The 20,845-nt window shown below is 40.7% G+C and overlaps 2 protein-coding genes across 23 annotated transcripts in view; one reads left to right on the forward strand and one right to left on the reverse strand.

Moving 5' to 3' along the window:
* LOC127054628 (uncharacterized) overlaps positions 1 to 20,845 on the forward strand; it is a 600,194-nt gene that overhangs the window by 346,854 nt on the left and 232,495 nt on the right. The gene's annotated exons all lie outside the window — the stretch shown is intronic.
* Positions 1 to 20,845, reverse strand: part of ROBO2 (roundabout guidance receptor 2) — a 1,593,247-nt gene that overhangs the window by 114,393 nt on the left and 1,458,009 nt on the right. For all 22 annotated transcript variants that reach the window (XM_050956226.1, XM_050956216.1, XM_050956330.1 and 19 more), the window contains 3 exons: positions 13,905 to 14,029; positions 7,256 to 7,427; positions 360 to 565 (listed from right to left, as the gene is read on the reverse strand). In XM_050956226.1, the coding sequence (XP_050812183.1) occupies positions 360 to 565; positions 7,256 to 7,427; positions 13,905 to 14,029 (503 nt within the window). The remainder of the gene's footprint in view (positions 1 to 359; positions 566 to 7,255; positions 7,428 to 13,904; positions 14,030 to 20,845) is intronic.

Consider the following 20,845-nt stretch of genomic DNA (forward strand, 5'->3'; position numbering starts at 1 on the left):
ATGAACTGGCATCCAGCCTCAGGATCAAATGAGATGGAGATGGAGACTAGTCCTCCCTTCCTTCTCCTGCATGGAGTGAAGCTTGACCAGCCCCTACTGCTGGGTACTATGTTCTAACACATTTTGTCTGTATCCTAATGTGTTACCTGAACCCTCCACAGCAACGTTAAAGCATATCTCCCTTTTTTATTTCTCTTGCAGAGAATTTTGCCCAATGAAAGATTGCTGGTGAAAGACATTATTCTTAATGGAGGGACACGTCAACTTTGAAGATAAGGATGCCTAACTGTTTGATGGGGCTCCTCACCAGCTCAGTAATGACCCAGTCCCAACAAAGATTCATTCGTATTAGTACTCACGCGTAGACTTTTAATCTGCAAGGTCCCCTGCTCCTGTATTGATGTTCTAGGATCTCTGCCCAAGAATGTGAATCCTTCTTTTAACCAGCTAATAACAGGAAGTGGGTCGCCAGTGGCCTTACACTTCAACAAAGCTGTCCCATCTACTGCCAGCGTCTGATTGGCTGGACCTTGGAGAATGATGGGTGGAGGCCTATCTGTCAAAACTAAATGAAAACACATCAATTACTGAACCGCTCTACTTTTAAAAATCATGTTTAGCAGTTAGTATCTGGTATTGTGCAGGAGGTCAGACTAGATGATCATAATGGTCCCTTCTAACCTTAAAGTCTATGAGTCTATAACAGAATACAGATTTTAAGAAAATCCTATATGATATCCAGGGAGGTTGAAAATGCTAATTTCTGCAATGCTCACTATGCATTCATGCACCAACAAATGAGATGTTTGATTGACATATTTAAAAGGGTTGTCCTTAGTTACAATAAAATGGTACCTAGATGTGAGTTTGCTATTAACAAACATTGAAAGATTATCACACTTATTTGCGCAAGGGTATGTCTACTCTGCAATAAAACACCCCTGGCTGGCCCACGTCAGCTGATGCTGATGTAAATTGCAGTGTAGACATTCAGGCTCGAGCCTGAGCTCTAGGACCCAGCGAGGGGGGAGGGTGTCAGAGCCCAGACATCTACACTGCTACTTTATAGCCCTGCAGCCTGAGCCCTGCAAGTGGGAGTAACCAGACACAGGCCAGCCACGGGTGGTTTTTATTGCAGGGTAGGCATTGCTTAAGATTAGCTAAAAAGTACTCAAGCACATTCATAGGTGCTGGAACTAGAGATGCTGGGGGTGCAGCAGCTCTAGGTGCTGACTGCATGAGTGCTCTGAGGCTAGAACACCCATGGAAAAAAACTAGTGGGTGCTCAACATCCACCAGCAACCTCCCCTCATCAGTTCCTCCCCCTCCCTCCCAGTGCCTCCCACCCGCAGCAATCACCTGTTCAGCGGTGGGTAGGAGGCACTGGGGGCTGGGAGTGGAGTGAGGGAACTCAGGAGAGGGGGGTGGACTGAGGGCGGGAAGAAGCGGGGCAGGGCAGAGCAGGGATGGGAAGAGGTGAGGCGGGGTGAGGGCTTAGGGGAAAGGGTGGAACGAGGGCAGGGCTTCGGGCAGAGTGGGGGGTTGAACACACCCTGGTAACTCAGAAAGATGGTGGCTACAGCAGCAGAGCCTTTTGGCTTAAAGTGGTTTATATCACTTATATAGGGTTTACATTTTGATTCAATGGCTCTCAGCACCCCCACTATACAAATTATTCCAGCACCATAGAGCACATGCTTAAGTTTAAGCAGGAGTTTCAATCTCATTGGCATCAAAGTTAAGCATATGTTTAAATGCTTTCCTGAAAACAAATGGTCTCCTGAATCAGGGCCTTAGATAAAAGCTAAGGCAGTTATCTACCAATCATAACGGTTAGTTAAAAGTGTGCATTTGATCATGTTTCCCATTCATGTTCAATGTGCAAATGTTCACCATTAGGAAATAACATCTAATAACAACACAAAATCTTTCCCTAACTGATCTAACTGATTGCATCATGCTCTTCAGTGAGGAACAGTTCAGATTTAATCAAGCTGTCTGTTTACCTATCAAATCATGTTATCACCTTTTGAAATCATGAACTCTGTTATTATTCTCCTAATATTTTACATTGCATGCTTAAAATAGTTCATAGAAGATTTTTAACTAGTGAGTGCCTAGCTGCACCTGAGCCTTATTCTGCTACCAGTGGGATATCGTGAAGATGAGGTAAATGCTTATGTTAAATTTTTTTGCAAGAATTTTTTTCAGAAATAATTCTGATACTGAACCTATTCCGTGCCACCTGTGAAAGAAAAAAACATTTCTATAAGAGTTGTTTATGGAGAGAGAGAGTAAAATAAACAAGGGGCTGGATTCTTCGTTAATGGAAATGAAGTTATACCAACATAACAGCAGTCCAACAGAATTGAGAAACAGTTCTCAGATGTTTAGCTTCCATACTGTTCTAACTTTAAATCTCTGAACAATATGTCTGGCATCTGAATGAACATATTCTGATAAACAGGATTAGCTCCTGAGCTAGTGTAGGTTCACATAGCTCAGCTGATGTCAATTGAGTTACATCAGTTTACTCCAGCTGAGGATCTGGCCCAACGTATTTAGTATACATACATGCTTTTGAATGAAACCACAATAAATTTAAGTGTGTCTTAAAGAAATGTGGCTTGCATTGTGTTGAACTGTTCAAGACATGAGCCCACAGCATTGTCAAGGCTCCAAAGTGCTTTTGGTACACTGTTTAATACATAGGAAAGAGGAGGGCTGATATAAGCATTTGTTTTTTTATTCAAAATGTTTGTTTTTGGAACTATAACATTGCAACAACCCTAAAACCTTCTCTTAATCTGGGAAATAAGGCTGATGAATCTACTTGCTGTAATAATACCTTGGGTTGTGATTTCAACAAACTTATTGTAACCAGAAATTTAAAATGTGCATTGAAAGCTAATTTAGAACATTTGTCACAGGAAATGAAAACTGCCTTGGAAATTCTGAAATAGCATACACTGAATTCAGCTATGACACAGGAACCAGTAGGACACAAGAAAAACACAATGGGATGTATTTTCACCTCAAAACACATATTTACATCGCATTAAGGTTAAGCACAGTTACACACAACTGTTGAAGAGAGAGTACTGCCCCATCATTTTAAGAAATAAAAACTCCATCTCAATTTTATGCTATAATTACAGAAATATGTGTATGGTCCATCAAAGTACAATACCTACAGCAAAAATATATCCAGGTGACAACTAGGCCACATAAGTTTTCATTTACATTTAATGCTGATCAATGAGTTTTCAGTTTTTTAGGAGAGTAGGTATAGATTAAAAGAATGAAAATATAATTGCTTAGGTTGAGAACTATATGGCTTTAGTTATTTGTAGCAACTCATTGCCTCGTTTTATGGGTAGCAATCTAGGTATTTTAAAAGCTTATTGTTTTTTAGATATTGCTCTTTGGCATCTAATTAGTTTTTTTACTGCTCAAATGAGTAGCTCATAATCTTTTAAATGGGTTTGATCAATAAAGTAATTGAAAGTCTCCTGGCCAGAAGGAATCTTCATTTTCAAGGGTGTTATGGGTGAAAGACTACTACAGGTTTCCATGACACTAAGGCTAAAGGTTAAATGAACACTTAGGATTTCCAGTGATCTGTGAACAACTGTATTGTCTTCACTTCTATGACTTGTAAATCTTCTGTAAAATGTTTCTAAATTCTTCTGTGTTTGTCAGTTATTTAAATATATAAACAGGAATCCCATGATATAGGTCTCTCAGTGAATCAGGAACCAATACTTGAGCAGCGCTTTGGAAAAATGTCTGTATATGTCTGAGGGTCTCTCTATCTCAAAGATGGACAAACACGGTAAAAAATCCATGAATGGTTGCTTTAATTTTTAGGTGAATTTGTTTTGTCCAAGCATAAACCCTTTTGTGTTCATTTTCTACAAACGTGTGTGATTGAGCTATACTGGTATGAATATTCACGAAAAGTGAACTTCAAAGTCGTATGTGCACACATTCATGAAAACTGAACTTAAAATTAGTATCTGCAAGCATTCACCTATGCATGTAATCTAGTGATGGAAACAAGATCATGTGCCTTATCTGACTAGTCTCAACTAAGGAATACAACTTGAATTTCAAGTACAGAGAGCTGGATACTCACAGAGAACTATTTGTGACTAATCCATAGAGTAAAAAAAATACACAGTGGCCAAAACGATCTATCAATAATTATGAATGATGAATTGATTAGGGGAAATTGAGATTTACTTCTGAATATTCTGTGCACAAAAAGAGGCTAAATTTATGGAATAAATTACTAATTGTGTATTATTCTCTCTATATTACACAGACACACAGTTAAATGGAAGCTTATAGTTTATTTGCATGACCTGCTGTTACAAGACTCTGAGCTGCATGCTTACCTTTGCTTTTGGAAGATTGCAAAGACTTTCTCATTTTTTTTTTTTGAATGATGTTACTTTTCTAGATGTGAGTGAGACTCTGGATTTATGTGATGATCTTTCAAGATAGTATAAGATTTGAATTTCAAATATATCGAAAGCTCTCAGCACAGTCCATAATCAGCAAAATTATCACTCAACTCAGCACATTTCATCACAGCAAGTAATCTTTTCTCATAGGAACACTTGAGTAAAAAATATTTCCAGTGAAGACGTCTAAGTGCAAAAATGTAACAACTGAAACACTGCTATATATGGTATAATTAAGCACTTGTTTTTCTGCACAAGACATATGTTTTCATTCTGTATTGGAATTTCAATTGAATCCAAATTACTCTGGGATCAAACAAAACTGTGTTCAAAATGAAAATGATGGCTTGCCACTATTATTAAATCATTAACCAAACAGAAAAATTCTGGGCTATGAAGTAAAACTGAAACCACCAGCCAAAAACTGGAAAGCTAATGCTTAAATATATGGCTAATATTTGAAATGTTTATATTTTAATATATTTTTAGACCCTGAAATTACATTTCTCTACTGATAAAAACATTAACTTCTATAACCTATACTCAGCATGAGCTGACAAAGAATATTTAGTATCAGAGGGGTAGCTGTGATAGTCTGGATCTGTAAAAAGGGACAAAGACTAACCTTATAGACTAACAGATGTATCGGAGCATAAGCTTTCGTGGGTGAATACCCACTTCGTCAGACGCATAGATATTTATGCTTAATTCCCTAACTAAAGGCAATGTCAAAAATTATCTATGATACAGTGGTACCTTTATTTATACAATCACAATTGCAAAATACTCTATTTGAACATTCTTCATGACCTTCATCCACCCCTCAACTCAATAATGAATTCATATTTCTATAAAATCATCTTGTATTATATTACAGTGAGTGTCCTGACTTTCGGGTTCTGGGAGATATTTGAAGAATGCAGGTTTTTCATTCCTTTAGTCATACAGGCACCATTGAATGCTTTCTTAAGGAATGTAGAATGCTAAGTACCTTTGAATGTAATTAGTTCAAGATGAGTTTGCTTTTTGCCATGGACACCTTAATGAGCTTTTTCTGTTGACTGGCTGCATAAGCTGATGCAGATGCAGAAGAGGTCAATTATGATTTCTTTTTTCATACAGAGAAATAAATAAAGATTAAGAAGGACCAGAGGCCTTGTCTGTCTAAAGGAAGAATTTCTCATCACTGATATCCTTGAACCTGACTTGCTCCTTTCAGCCCCTGTTGCAGTAAATCTCTGCAGCAACAGCAGGTGCAACCATTAACAGCTCAATGTCCTATCAGCCAATGTTTGTATGTTCTATTTATTCCAATCACAGCCATGGCATTGAATCAGACAGTGCCATGGACAGATATTAAAAAATACTGCCTTTCCATTAATTTTAAATGACCTTTTAATCTACATGTAAATTTGAATTGTATGAAAACGCATCATTTTGTCATAGAGAGTAAGAGAAAGAGAAGACTTAAAGAGGTCACAGAGCGAAGGTTAGGCTTTAATCTCCTAGAAACTACTTTAAGGAAATGCAGTGCGTGCTTGTAAAGACGCAAGGATAAGGAAGAAATTATCTTTCCTTGACATAGAAATATAGACAGCTTTTGGAAAACAACAGAAAAAAAGGCATCAAATTTATGCTCAAACCTCTATAATGTGTGTCTGAACCTCTCTACCTGTCACTTGCGATGAATATGCTTTTGTGAAAAGCCAGATTATTCAGAATTAGACATCTTTTCAAACTTTCATGATGTAGGCAGGTCTCTGATGGAGCTGTAATAGTGGATCTGTGCATGTAACAACAGTTTTAATGGCAAAAATTCATTAAAGTCTGTCAGGAGATATTTAATGAGTTGGTTAAGATAGGGAATAATAAGGCCTGGGAATGAGATGACCTGCTAGGCAAACAGGAATTTCAGCTCCATTTTCTCTAGTAATATAAAGGCACTATTCTGCCCTAGATCCATGAACAGAACTCATACTGATGTTAACAGGATTCATGGGCTCAAATGGAAAAGAGATATACGCACTACGTAGGAAAGAATGCATTTAAGGTATTTTCCCGAAAAAAAATGTGGAAATGACTAGTGACAAATCACATTGTGTTGTAGTATTTGTCAATCTGTCGGATTCCTATCATTGCAGTATCTGAACGCAGCACAAATATTAATTATCCTTAAAACACTCCTGTGAGGGTAAGGAAATATTACAGGCCTCTCTTTACAAATGGGGATTTGAGACACAGAGAAACTAAGGGCCAGGGTCCTCAGTTGATGTGCACAGACATAGCTCCATAAATTTAAATGGTATTATTCCAATTTTCATGAGATGACAATATGTCTCAAAGTGACTTCCCTAAGGTAACAGAAGAAGTCTGTTGTGGAGCTGGGAATTGAACTGAGTTTTCCTGAGTTGCTATTCAGTGCTTTACCACAAAACCATCCATTGCTCATTCTGGATTAGGATATGGGCATCTTAAATTTCAGTTCCACTGTATTGGACAGTGTCCCTTAATACAAATTATATTCTGAGCTGGTGTATCCCCTCTTTTCACTGATCGTTTTAAAAAGGTACAAAAATTTCATATAATGTGCAAACCTGTATTCCATGTTTTTGTGTTCATGGAGAAGACTCTGCACCGAGGTCCTTTTTGCATTATTCATAATTTGTAGAGTCCTATATGTTTGCCAATATGAATTACATTATCTGACATGTCTATATTTACAAATGATATTTTAATTCTTTGGTGCCACTGGTTTAAAAAAAATAATAGAAATCCTGATTTCTCACCATCAGTAACTTCCAGTTGAGCTTTTGCTAAAATGCTCCCAGCAACCGTCAATGCCTGACAGATGTAGTAGCCTGCATCAGATCGTTGAATGTTAGTAATAGTGAGGTCGCCTGTTGGTGATACTGAATACCTACTGTTGGACTGGAGAGGCTGGTTTGGAAAGAGTAGATTCTGTAGAGACAATTCAAATCACATCAGTGCAAATACAAGAACATTGCTTTTCCCTCAGTCGAGGGCACAATAATTTTCTTTACAAGCATTATGTATAAACACAAATAAAAAAACGCTACTGTTTATATAATATCACAGGTGTGCATAGGGCTTTACAGACACATAATAAGATAATGTTGCCTGCCTGGAGAAGCTTGCAGTTTAAATTAGACACAGCACCATTGAGAAATTATGACAGACAATTGTGTTGCCAGTAGGGGTTTTGGTTTGGAAGAAGATTTCAACAAATATATGCGGGTGATTTGTTTCATATGTATCTCATTAGTTCTGACTTTGTTTCATATGTACCTTGGTAACTCTGAACTTTATTTTAATAACATAAATAGCTGGGTGTTACATCAGAAAGAGCTAACACTACAGTGCACATTAGAAAGCTACCCTAAAAGGAATGAATTATGAGTAGTGATCTGAAAGAGCAGAGTGAGACTGTTTGGCAATGAATACTGTTCCTGGCAAAGAGGGCAGCATGAACAAGGCATAGAAGCAGAAGTGGCAGGAAGACACAAAAGGATCATAAAGAAAGAGGGATTGGCAGAGCATGGGAGGTGAAAGGAGGAGTAGAAGGAAATTAAAACTGAGACATAGACAAGAGGCAGACAGTGTGGAACCTTGAAGGTGAGGACAAGGAGTATAAATTTGATGTGAAAATTGGCAAGGAACTGATAGTTTTGAGGAGGGGGTGGCACATTTATATTGGGGGTGGGTTATTTTAGCTGAAGCCCTTTTAATGGACTGGAGGGGGAGAGATGAGAACTGGGGAAAATAGAGTGGAGGAGATTCAGTAATCAATGCAAAATGATAATCAAGGAACCAGGGCTTTAGCAGCTGGGGGCAAATTTTCCAGGGAAAAGTGATAACATTTGACAGTGGCTTTGATGCGAGGAAAGAAGGGTTGAAAGATTGAGAGACAGCACTTGGGGAAAGACAGGTTAGTGAAAGTGACGGGGGGTGGGAGGGGAGATGGAAAAGGGGAGTAGGGGAGAGGGTTTAGGAGTTATGATGAGACGTTAGTACTTAAAGGAGGAAAACTGACTGAATTAACTAATTTCATAAGAGTTATGGAATGATGATTTATGGATTTATAAACCAGCTTAAATAAAACAAGTACTGAACCAACCCCTATAAAAATATGACAATTGTTAACACCAGTGACGTACCCAAACACTGCAGCAACACTACTGTTAGCTATTGATTACTCTAGGGCAGTGGGTCTCACACTTATTTGATTGTGCCCCCTTTCTTTGTGTCTATAGTTGCTTATGTTCTCCTCCTGCCCCTCACAAGTATATATACTGCTGCCCAGCTCTGAAGGGAGAGCAGAAACCAGCGGCAGCTGGCTGGCCACTCAGCTGTATAGGTAGTGCTATGCCGGCAGCAGCTCAGAAGTGAGAGTGGCAATGTGATTTTTTAATATCACTTCACAGCAGCCTTAGCACCCCATTGCCACCCTTACTTCTGTGCTGCTTCTGTCACTCCAGCGCTGATAGCTGGAGTCCTGCTGCTACCAGGTGAGGGATGTGGGTGGGAAGGAGAGCCGAAGCCAGCTGTCACTCCGGGGGTTGTGCGGTGGGGCTCCGGCTGTCTCCTGGATCCTATCCCCCCACCTCCTCGATGTGCATGACCCTTTTGCACAAGCCCCAGCCACCTGAGAATGACAGCCAGAGCTCTTAAAAGAAAAAAATTGCACACAGCTCAGGCCTCCCCTGGCTTGACACATTCACATTCTCATGCCTCCTTTGGGAGGCCCGCTCCATAGTTTGAACAGCACTACTTTAGGGTAAGGTAGTTTTGTTTGGCTTTCTAATAATGGGAGTTTGGAACAGTTCAGTTAAGATTTCGAAGTTTGCCTAAATATGCAGGATGGGATTTTTAAAAGCTTTGAGTGTTGACTAAAGCTGTTCCAAATGGAGGTAATGGGAGTTTTACCATTGACTTCCATGGGAGCAAAGTTAGGCTAATGCTGAGTAGTTTTGGAAAAAATCACACCTCCTACCTGACATGGCTTCATCAGCAGTGTAGATGCAACTGTGCCAACAGAAAAGTGCTTCTGTCGGATTAGCTAATGTCATTTAGGGAGGTGGTGTAACAATGCCAGCAGAACTCTTTCTGCCGGCTTATGCTGTGTCTACATTAGGGAGCTCTGCTGGAATAGCTATATTGGTCAAGGATCTGTAGTGCAAGCAAGCGCTCAATGAAGAATGAGCATAAAAGCCCACTTGTGTGAGAATTTTGATGTGGCAGAGTTTTGCAGCCATTCATCACTCATCTTGATGTTTTGTAGATGGCAACACAAGCTAGTACAAATTAGGGTTTATAATCATTTTCACTGTTGCATTCAAAATATTAATTTCTGATTATGCGACCATCCTTCTTTGATTCTTCAGCATGGGCCAAATCCTGAGGGGCCTTGGGCCCCAGTGAATTCTACGCTTCAGTGGGAATTGATGAGGCTCAGCACCCTTCAGGATCAGACCCCACAGATTATAAATTGCCATAAATTGACTGCAGAGTAAATTTAAAGAATTTAAAATAAAGTAAGTAGATTCAATTAAATTGTTCGCTCATTCAGGCCTAATGGTGACATGCTGGCCCACAGAGGGCCACAGTCATCCTTGGCATACCTCCAGTGACTTCAATGGCTTTATGTCCATTGACTGTAATGGAGTTACACTGGGGATTAATTTTGCCCACAGTGTTTAGGAACTAGAGACTAGTAAGAGTAAATTCATTGCCTTAAGCTGCTGCATTTCATTGGAGTACTGCTGTTAAGCTTTGGGGGGAAAGGCTACCAAATACAAAGGACCAGCTGCTGATGTACAAGTTGGCACAAGGATCTTTCCAGAAGGAACTACTCCCTTCCTTCCAGCTGGCTGTGCTTAGTGAAACCGGATGGAGGAACAGGTCCAGGATGAAGAATTCCCTGTAATCACTGGAATGGGTTAGCTTGACTAGTGCTACACAATATTACAATAAACACTAACAGCAGCATTGCAAGGAAGATAGTTTCTTGACTAAGGGTATATCTACAGTGCAATTAAAAACCTGTGTCTGGCCCGACCGTGCCAGCTGACTCAGGCCCACCTGGCTCAGGCTAAGAGGCTGTTTAATTGCCGCGTACACATCCTGGCTTGGGCTGGAGCCTGGGCTCTAGGAACCTGCAAGGTGCAAGAGTCCCTGATCTTGGACTGCAGGTCGAACCTGAATGACGACACCACAATTAAATAGTCCCTTAGCCTGAGCCGTGGGAGCCTGAGTCAGCTGGCATGTGCCAACCACAGGATTTTAAATACAGTGTAGACATTTCCTCAGAGACAAAGAAAGCATTGCAAGTCCAAATGGCAAGGAGTAAACACTCAAAGATACAGTGTCCCCACATGTTAACCTTAGGTGTGGCCAAAGTATTGTACTCTTCATTCCAATGATAAAATGTAGCAAGTGGAGACTTTGCTATTTAATGGAATAGTGTCTTATTTCAAAACCTAGAAAGTTTATATTAGGATGGTAACATTAACCTGGTTAACCTGTGTTGTTTCATTGTTGCTCAATTAAGAACATGTGGGTATAATGAATCACATTGAGCTATGTTTCAAGGTTTGATTATAAACATCAAGATATCAATTTTAGGTTGCCTTTATTTGCCAAAAAAGAACATTCTAACCCTATGGGATCTGGTTCTCAATATTGTAATTAATTTTCCAGGTTTGTAATTAAACAGCTTCAACATGGTACAATCAGTAGGTAATAACATTCAATTAAAGACAGAAGACACATTTTCACCTTAAAATGTTTTTACCCTTGAAGTGATACCAACGGAAGAGGATAAAATAGAGTATTAACACTTTTCAATTACACTAAATGACTTTAATCCTGCAAATGATGCCCTACTTTAATTAGAAGCTCTTCTCTTTATTACAACATGATGGATGTCCACTTTATTAGATTCAAGCATGACACTATAAGCCCACTTTACATAAACATTACCATGTTATTAAAACCCTCTACAAGAAGGGTTTTTGAAATGTTTGCTAGCACATCAGCATTTCCTGGTTTAATTTCAAAATGCTATTGTATTTTCCTCCTGGAACAATTTGCTCCTTAGTGAGGCCCACAATACTGCACTTTGCAAGAATCAGAACCACATATTTGATGGTTAGATCTGAACTGCCTTACATGTTGCATAATCAGATTAATTAAACTGAGTGAAGAATCAACTTAAACAACTTAACAATTGCACACGCATGTACTCCTGTAGCTGCACAACCCCAGAGAACATAGGGTATTGAGCTTGATCTTGAACCTGTAATTGGACCATTGCGCCCCATGCAGCGCTCCATTAATTTCATTGTAGCTCCATGTGAGTAAACTTTTGCATAGGTCCGAGGCTCCACTCCACTGTAGATCTTCTGACTGCACAACTGGGGCCTCAAATAATATGTGCAGTAATAAAGATGTCTTTGGTCACTTTGGCGCACAGCCATACCAGCCCACATTCTAACATTCTAAGAAGATGAGCTTTTATACAGGATTCAGACCTTCTCCATTCTTAACTCACTTTCTTGTTATAAAGGCACAATTAGATGGTCACTAAGGTTATGGGACTTCAATAAGGTCAGGTGGTGGCAGCTCAAGGTGGAACTAGACAAGCAGCTTTAACAGGCCCAGAAACAGATCTGCAGAGAATGCTGGGCTACTTATATTCGCTGACCCAAACCAAGAGCGAGTTTTGTTGTGGGTGGAGTGATGTGATCAGAGAACTCTTGCCTAGGGCTACTGGGAATTCACTGAGACTGGTGAGAGGGATTTGAATGGATTACTGCAGGTTTCCTGATTGCTTTAATCTTTATTTGAATATTGCTGGATTGCTGCATTTTCCAAGAATCTATGTCCCTATCAAAATAATGCCTTGTCTACATTGGTGGTAGCATGTAGGAAAAGTGTAGCTACATGCTACAGTGAAAAACATCCACTATAGTGTGTAGCTCCCCGTGGTGGGGAAAGACTCCAGCAATGGGTAGGCAGTGGGATAGTGTATATGGGGGAGACATTGCTTGTGCATGAAGAGAACTGCGTAGGGTACACACCCTAGGGTTCTGGCATGTCTGTATTTGCCTAAGCCATGCCTCGCTGTCTACACTGCTATTTATACCCGTGCTAGGTGGGAGTGCAGTGTACGTACTGTACATGCTGCCATAAGTGTAAACATAACCTGAGTGCTTGGAGGTGGTGGTGGTGGTGAAGTTCTGCCTGCTTAGGCAACTGGAAGAGGATTTATTTATTTTCCACAGAATTCTAGGTGGGGGCTAAAGTTAATTTTAATATTCTCCAAAAGGGACTCATGACACGTTGAATCTGGTCCTTCTAACTACCATTAACTACCTGGGAGAAGGGAACCGATGAAAATATATTCAGTTGACTCTGGGAGAAAAATTATATTAACATCCAGGGCTACAGTCTCTATTTAGATCTAGGCCATTTATACAATTCAGATCCACAAAGAGCAAGTAACTATCCACAAATGGGCAGCAGAGAATTCCACCAGTGCAATGTATCTCACATGGATGTAACAACAGCCAGCTCCCTGATGCTCTCCTCTCCTGCCCTTAGTAGAGCTCATGTTCAGGAGAGAATCTGGGCCGTGGTTTGCAACATCCAAACTTTACCCACCAAAAGGAAAACCATCCAGATAGTGAGACAGCCTGTCTTCTGAAATAACTAGTCTTGGCAAAGCAACAACACTGAAAATTTACACAAAGATTTATCTGTGACAGCACCACATTCAAATCTAAAGCTAAGGAAATCAGTATTGGCCCAGGGTGGTGTCAGAAACTCAGTCATTAAAATGATGCTAAATACCAAGGGGAAATTTTTCCAAAATGTATCTCAGAAATTGTGCATGCCAGTTTTATGGAGGCAAACAGCTGCATGCTCAAAACCTGCATTTGCATGCACTGTGGCACACGTCAGTGCAAATCAGGCAGTTAGATCTATAACTACCTGATTATAACAACACAGGTGCCCTGTTGTAATTATTGCCCCTGATTGGCTAAAAATTGTGTACATCCTCTTATTTTTGTTACCCTGTCTCCTTCACTCCATACTATATTTATCCCATTCACCTGTTGTCTTGTGTTTCAGACTGAAAACTTCTTAGGGATACAGACTGGGATTTTCTGTATGTCTGTACAACACTTATCAAAATGGGACCCCACCTAGTTGGCCTCTGGGCGCTTCACAATATAAATGTGCATCAACAACAACATTATTTATTAAAGGACATTTATGGAGTGTAATGAAGCAGACAAGATCTCTTTATAAGGTGCACAGAGCATGTGAAAGACAGTGAGTTAATTAAATGACTTAAAATATTGAAAAATGTGCAATTTCAAAAAACTGTTCAGATGAAGGATTTAGACTCACCTGGCTGCCTTCCTTTTGCCAAAAAACAGCAGGCTGGGGATTTCCTTTAGTTTCACAGGGAAAAGTCACTGTTCTTCCCTGGGCTACGATCTGGTCTCGTGGCCTTATCACAAACTGTGGGGGAGCTATAATGTAAGGAAAACATGATGTAAAATTGAGAGAGATTTCTCAAAGAATGGATGAATAATATCAAAGGGAAAAGACAGTATTATGTAGATGCATTTTCATGCCAGAGGACATTCATTAATTAGTACATACACAATTAGTAAATACAAAAAAGAGAGAGACAGAAAAGAAAGCATCTCCATGTATGACCTCCATCAGCTGTAAGAAGGAAAGCATTACAATCACACATATTTGTTTAAGCTCTGATGTCAATAAAAGATGAGGAGCAACAATCGGCCCTTTATGGTGCACAAGCTGGTTATGTTCTAACCTTGTTCTCAAGCCTCCCCTGGACCAATACTGATACTCTCATACCATCTACACTTTAGAGAGCTCACTGCTGTGCCTTTAATCTAGACCCAACTGTACTTTGTTGTGGTGAGCCCCAGGGTATGGAACTGGCATATCCCCAACATCCTTTTCAGTCCATCTCTTCACACTTTTAAAAATGAATGGGAAGGGAGGGGTCTGGAAGTGACAGAGGCAGGAGGGGAGAAGTCCAATGCCTCCCCCATCCTCCTTTAGGGGTGAGTGTGAGCAGAATGTGTGTGGGAAGGAGAAGTAGCTATGAAGGAGAGTGGCAATGTGAGATATTGTCAAGGTTTCAATGAGTGCGAGGAGATGAAGGCAGCAGGAGCCAAAAGTTTGTGGATGGCAGTGATCTATGTTGAGAAGGAGCAGGCATCCCAGACAGAACAGAAAAAGGAGAGGGGAGAGTAAATGGGGAAAGAAGGGACAAGGGGAAGATTGTGATGCCAAAGAGACATGAGAGTTGGCAGGGAGAGCTGCAGTTGGTGGTGAGGGAGGAGATACATGGAAGACCAAGACCAGGGGAAATGTCAGAAGTGAGCAGTTGAAGGCAATGGAGAATGGAGCAGTGTAGAGTGAATTTACCAGGGGAAAGGGGAGCATAGGAAGAGGAGCAAGGGCTGGTGAAAGGTGTGGAGAGGAAATGAGTGAAAGAGAAACGATGATGTGGAGATGGGAGGTGATGAAGACAGAATGGAGGAGGAAGGTGGAAACACAGCAGCTGAATTTAGGTATGATAAGCATGGGGGAATAAAGGAAGTGACACACTTAAAATGCATGGAAAGCAAAATCTCCTCACTTTGAAAATAACTGGTGGTCCTTAGGCGTTTTATGATTGGATTCACAGTATTTTACATTTCCAAAGGGTCTCTCCCAAAGGATCCTAGAACACACTTCAAATATTGCCAGCTGCTCTGTTTATGTGCTGGGTGCAAAGCAGCATAAGGAGCTTCCCCTTCTCTCTCATACTCCTGAGTGTGAATTTTCCAGCTCCCATTGAGGAATGCAGTTTGCGTATCCTGTTAGTGCTCAGCAAGTTGCTAGCTATCTGAAAGAGGGGAGGAGGGAGAGATTGAGGTTGTGCCTTGGAATTTCCCTCAACTTCCATCAGTTATCTCTGAGTGGCCTCTGTATTGACAGCGATGATACTGTTTGGTGTACAGCCCCTAGACTCTCAACTCAGCTTACAGCCTCCTAGAGCCCTTAGCTGAGGCATGATTCCCTCCCTACCATACTTCTCTCAGCCCAATGCACATTCATGCAACGATTTCAGGGTGCAAGAGCAGCAACCAGGGAAAGCAAACCCTTGCTCTAAAAATAGTGCCATAATGTCTACACACCACAGGTAGGTTTTTCCAGATTAATCTGAAACACCCTTACACAACATTGTGGACTTTCATCTCCAGGAGCATCAGAAGAAGTCCTCCAACCCTCGGAAGAAGCAAAGGGTGTGTCTTCATTAATGAGTGGCAGGGGTGCTAATTGTGGGAGACAGGGGTTAGTACTTACACCCTTGCTGCTGGGGTACCTGCTTGAGTGGGAGGGGTGGGCCTTCTGTGCTATTCTTATTGAGCCATAAACAAAGTCCTCTCCAGAGTGGCACTGAAAAGGCTATCGCAGCATGTCATGCATTGAGATGAATAGGGCAGCTCACTCCCTCACAGGAAGCATTTCAGGCTTTCTGCAGACTCAGGCAGACATTGTTGCACTGATTATGCTCACGTTTCCAAGCTTTTCTCTGCAGTTATGAGGGCTAGAAATATAATTTAAAAATATCAATAAATAAATGATGAGGTTTTGAGATAATCAGGAGTTGGCCCATAGTATCTATGCCTTGATCTGGTACTTGTTATTAGAGAACAAAACCATCCCCTCCAGCCAAGTTTTAGCTAATCTATTTTAAAATATACTTTTAAGGAACATAAGAAAAGCATCTAAAAGGACTAAACCCTACTTTTCCAATGTCCCTATAGAGGATAACCTCTCTACAGGATGCGATGGATCTTTTTATAGGGAACTCAAAGAGTGCCCCAATTTGTGCCAATGCACTGCAGTGTGGAACTGCAGCTCTGTTAATAGGGATCTTTGGATTTTAATGGTGTTCACCGGATGAAAACCATGACTCCATAATACTAGAACAGATTTACCTACCAAGCCAGGCTGCCCAACCATAACTGAGATTTGATAATAAAATTGAGCACTTACAACAGGAGAAATTCTGGTGGAGTGTAACCTTCAGGGCACCAAAGTGGTAGCACTACTACTTTTACAGAGTGCAGAGTGTGCCCTAAAGCAGGGACTGGTTCAACCTTGTCCTATTTCAAATGACTCTAGGGCTTTTTTGAACTTATTGGAAAGGGGGCAGACACAGAAGCAGTTTCCAAAGATGGGTAGTCACTGTTATCTCCATTTTACAGATTAGGCAACTGAGGGACAGAGCAGTTAAGTGACTTGCTTAATGGCAGCAGGTCAGTGGCAGAGCAGGGACCAGAAGCTTGGTCTCTCAGCTCCCCCTTCAGTGCCCTGGCCATTGGACCATAAGTTATAAAGCCTTAAAACAAATGTTAATCAGATAAACTCATTTCAGCCCTAGTAGGCACTGCTATAACACGTGGTTGCACTTACCTAAAAACCCAACACATTAGGAAACCTGTCCAAAGAACCTGTTGTGATGTAATAAACCAAGTGTTTTGCCCATCAACCAAATACCCTTCACTGTTTCAGCTGTAACATTAATGGGGTTGGGGTAAATGGAGTGGAAAAACTCTTGTTTAATTGACACGCCCAAGTCAAAGACAGTGGCTTTTAAACAAAGTATATTGCCTGAATTCCAGAGAACTAGACAAGAATATAAAGAAGAACAATTAAGATTAGAGGCCTAGGACAGTTTTCTTGAAACAGTGTTTTGAGAAATTTTAATATGGTACACTGTGAATTAGATTTGATTTCTGGCAAATTATGCTTTGATACTGCATTCAGCAAGCACTGGCTTCAATCAATGTCATGCTAAAGCTCTGTTATGCTAATAGCAGCTTGTGAGGGCAAGTAGGATTATATGGAAATCAGATGGTTGAACATGAATAGAAAGCACAGGCCATGTACGAGTGGGCTTTGAGATGAGGGTCTGGGGGACCCTAAGGTTAATCACATCATGTTCGGAGTTGTTTTTACAGCACAGGATGGTATTCTACGGCATGAATTAAAATGAAAATAGCAAAGATGGAGTTGTGAGCATTGGGATGTTAATTCAAGATGCTAATGGTGGCATTCTGTTGCAACCTGTCTTTCTGGATCTTTTCATGCCTGAGTGAATGATTCCTTTATGCTATATTAATAAAGGTACATAAAAGGTAGCCTGTGCTTATGTCTTAAAGTGCCTTAATAAGGGGGGGGAGCAATGAATATTGCAAAGTATTTCAAAGGCATTCCTCAGCATTTATCATAGCCTAATAGCTAGCAGAATGAGCCCATTGGGATAGATTGCAAGCCATTCATTTTTCCACCCAGGGGTGTTACTGAATTCTAAGGCTATGCTGAGTCACATGGGGCTTATAAAGCATCGGCTGTAGAAAATTTTGACTGATTAGTTCATTCCTCCCAGCTGAATGCTAGTCACCTTATACGAAATGTGGCAGAATATGAATTGTAGAGGGCAGGAGCTCAGGCGAATTATCAAGGTAAAATGTACAATTTTATAGTAAAAAGTGTAGTGACCCTATAGGAAGTAATATCACAATAGAATTATTGGCCTTCTCCTGAGAGGTGCTGTGTACTAGCAGTTCCCACTGAAATCAATGATCCTAAGGGACTTGTATTGTCATTACCCCCTCACTGACAACGGCCCCAAACTAGGTGCCCTTGGTCTAGATATTATATACTTTGATTTTAATTAAAAGTAAATTCTGTAGTAAAATATACTGTACAATCACTATTGGAAACTAGAACTGAAATAAAACCAGTGCAAATAGTACCGTTGAGGGAATTATGTCCACAATTGTCCACTAGGATCTACTATGCAAACCTAACTCATTGTACATAGTCCACCAAACAATGCGTCAAATGGTGACAACCTAATTAATTTGTTAATTACGCATACGTAGATAAGAATTTTTAAATACACCATAACATCTAGGCCCTGATCCAAAGGGGGGACTTTCCATTGACTTTGATGGAGTTTGGATCAGGCTCCCAATGAAATTAACTTTTACAAGAGAAGCGTGACAGTAACAAAATTAAAAGGACTTATTTATAATTAAAATGTATTCTCTTACTATTTGTAGAGTACAATTTGAATTAATGATTTCATAACATCTAATTTCAGCTATTTTATATCCATGGTCAGTGATATACAGCATGATTACTTTGGATACCTTTAAGTTCTAAAAATAGGAGCTCATTTGAAACTTCAATGATTTATTAACACGTTTACCTCAAAAGGAAATGGTGTATCAAATAAAATCTCTAATTCATGACGGAACATATGTGCCTTCAGGCTGTGAGATCAAAAACAAATTCATTCTGAAGGCCTTTTTCCAGTTGCACTTTATTAATTTATGGTCTGCAAGTGGCATGAAAGTTTAATTTCTAAAATCTTTTCACCTTTAAGATGTATCATTTTCATAGCCCATACAATACGGGTTGTGTGCTGCTTAGCCTCTGCCCAACACTCAAAGTTCCATTAACTGCTGGGATGTACTACACAGCTACAAAGATCAGATCTGCTCTTCTATTAGGTAATATTATTACTAACTGTCATCATCATCTTTTTTTATTTATTTGGAAGTAGGGATTGGATGACGCTGAAGAATAAAATGACTCTTCGCACACTTGACAAGTATAAATTTCCCTGATACTCCTCTAACTGGGTGAAATAGAGATATAGAACTGCAGCAGGTGAGAGGCTCATTCTGGGCAAAACAGGTGCTGCTAATTGATGGGCATATTCTAAAGAAATGGTCCCTGAGCACTCCCTCAGCTAAGAGCATCTGGTTTCCCTAGCTGTCAAAGTGATGCCACAGCCTACAAGTACTGCTACTGAACTTCTAGATGTAGCAGTAGCAAAATTATTATTTTTTTCTGTCTACAGGATGACTGGTCAAAACTTTGCAGTCTTTTCCATCAAATTATCACCAAATTATAGCGACTCATTCCTATCAGCACCCCCAGGACAAGCCACTGAAACGTGCTGTATCAAAGATGACATATGAAGGCCTCCTCAAGGTTATTTCTCATACAACATGCTGCAGCACAGGATGGTCTGGTAAGGACATATCATAACTGCGCTTTCCACTGGATGTCTATCTAGGTCTGGATCCAGTTCAAGGTCCTGGTCTTCATCAGTAGAGCCCACAGTGGGTTTGGATCTGGCTCTCAGTGACCACTTCTTTCTCCAACTCCCAGGACACTAGTGGCATTCATTATGAATATTTCAGTGGATTTAGGTGTACATGTTGTTGGTGGGGAGATTATGACATTGTCAGTGGATGGGCTTTGGAATTTGTAGGTCACATGACAAGACTCATGTCCACATGGAGGTGTTTTCCTGAAGGATGGCAGGATTCTCTAGCTCCATTTAGGTACATAAGAATGGCCATACTGGGTCAGACCAAAGGTCCATCAGGCCAAGGGCGGATCTAGACATTTTGCCTTCCCAAGCTCCACCGAATCAGCGGGACCAGCGGATCCTCTGCAGGCACACCTGCGGGAGGTCCACCGGAGCAGCGGGACCAGAGGACCATCCGCAGGCATGTCGCCGAAGGCTGGCTGCCTGCTGCCCTCCTGGCGACCGGCAGAGCGCCCCCATGGCTTGCCGTCTCAAGTACGTGCTTGGCGTGCTGGGGCCTGGAGCCGCCCCTGCATCTAGCCCAGTATCCTGTCTTCTGACAGTGGCGAATGCCAGGTGCCACAGGGGAAATGAACAGAACAGGTAATCATCAAGTGATCCATCCCCTGTTGCCCATTCCTAGCTTTTGGCAAACAGAGGCTACAGACACCATCCCTGCCCATGCTGGCTAATAGCCATTGATGGAGCTATCCTCTGTGAATTTATCTAGTTCTTTTTGAACCCTGTTATAGTCTTGGCCTTCACAGCATCCTCTGGCAAGGAGTTCCACAGACTGACTGTGCATTGTGTGAAAAAATACTTCCTTTTGTTTATTGTAAACTTGATGCCTATTAATTTCATTTGGCAGCCCCTAGTTCTTGTGATATGAGAAGGAGTAAATAACACTTCCTTATTTACTTTCTCCACGTCGGTCATGATTTTATAGACCTCTATCAATCATATCGCCCTTTAGTCGTCTCTTTTCCAAGCCAAAAAGTCCCAGTCTTATTAATCTCTCCTCATATGGCAGCTGTTCCATATCCCTAATCATTTTTGCTGCCCTTTCCTGAATATTTTCCAATTCCAGTGTATCTTTTTTGAGCTGGGGTGACCACATCTGCATGCAGTATTCAAGATGTGAGCA

The sequence above is a fragment of the Gopherus flavomarginatus genome, chromosome 1, assembly GCF_025201925.1.
Source record: "Gopherus flavomarginatus isolate rGopFla2 chromosome 1, rGopFla2.mat.asm, whole genome shotgun sequence".
Lineage (NCBI taxonomy): Eukaryota > Metazoa > Chordata > Testudines > Testudinidae > Gopherus > Gopherus flavomarginatus.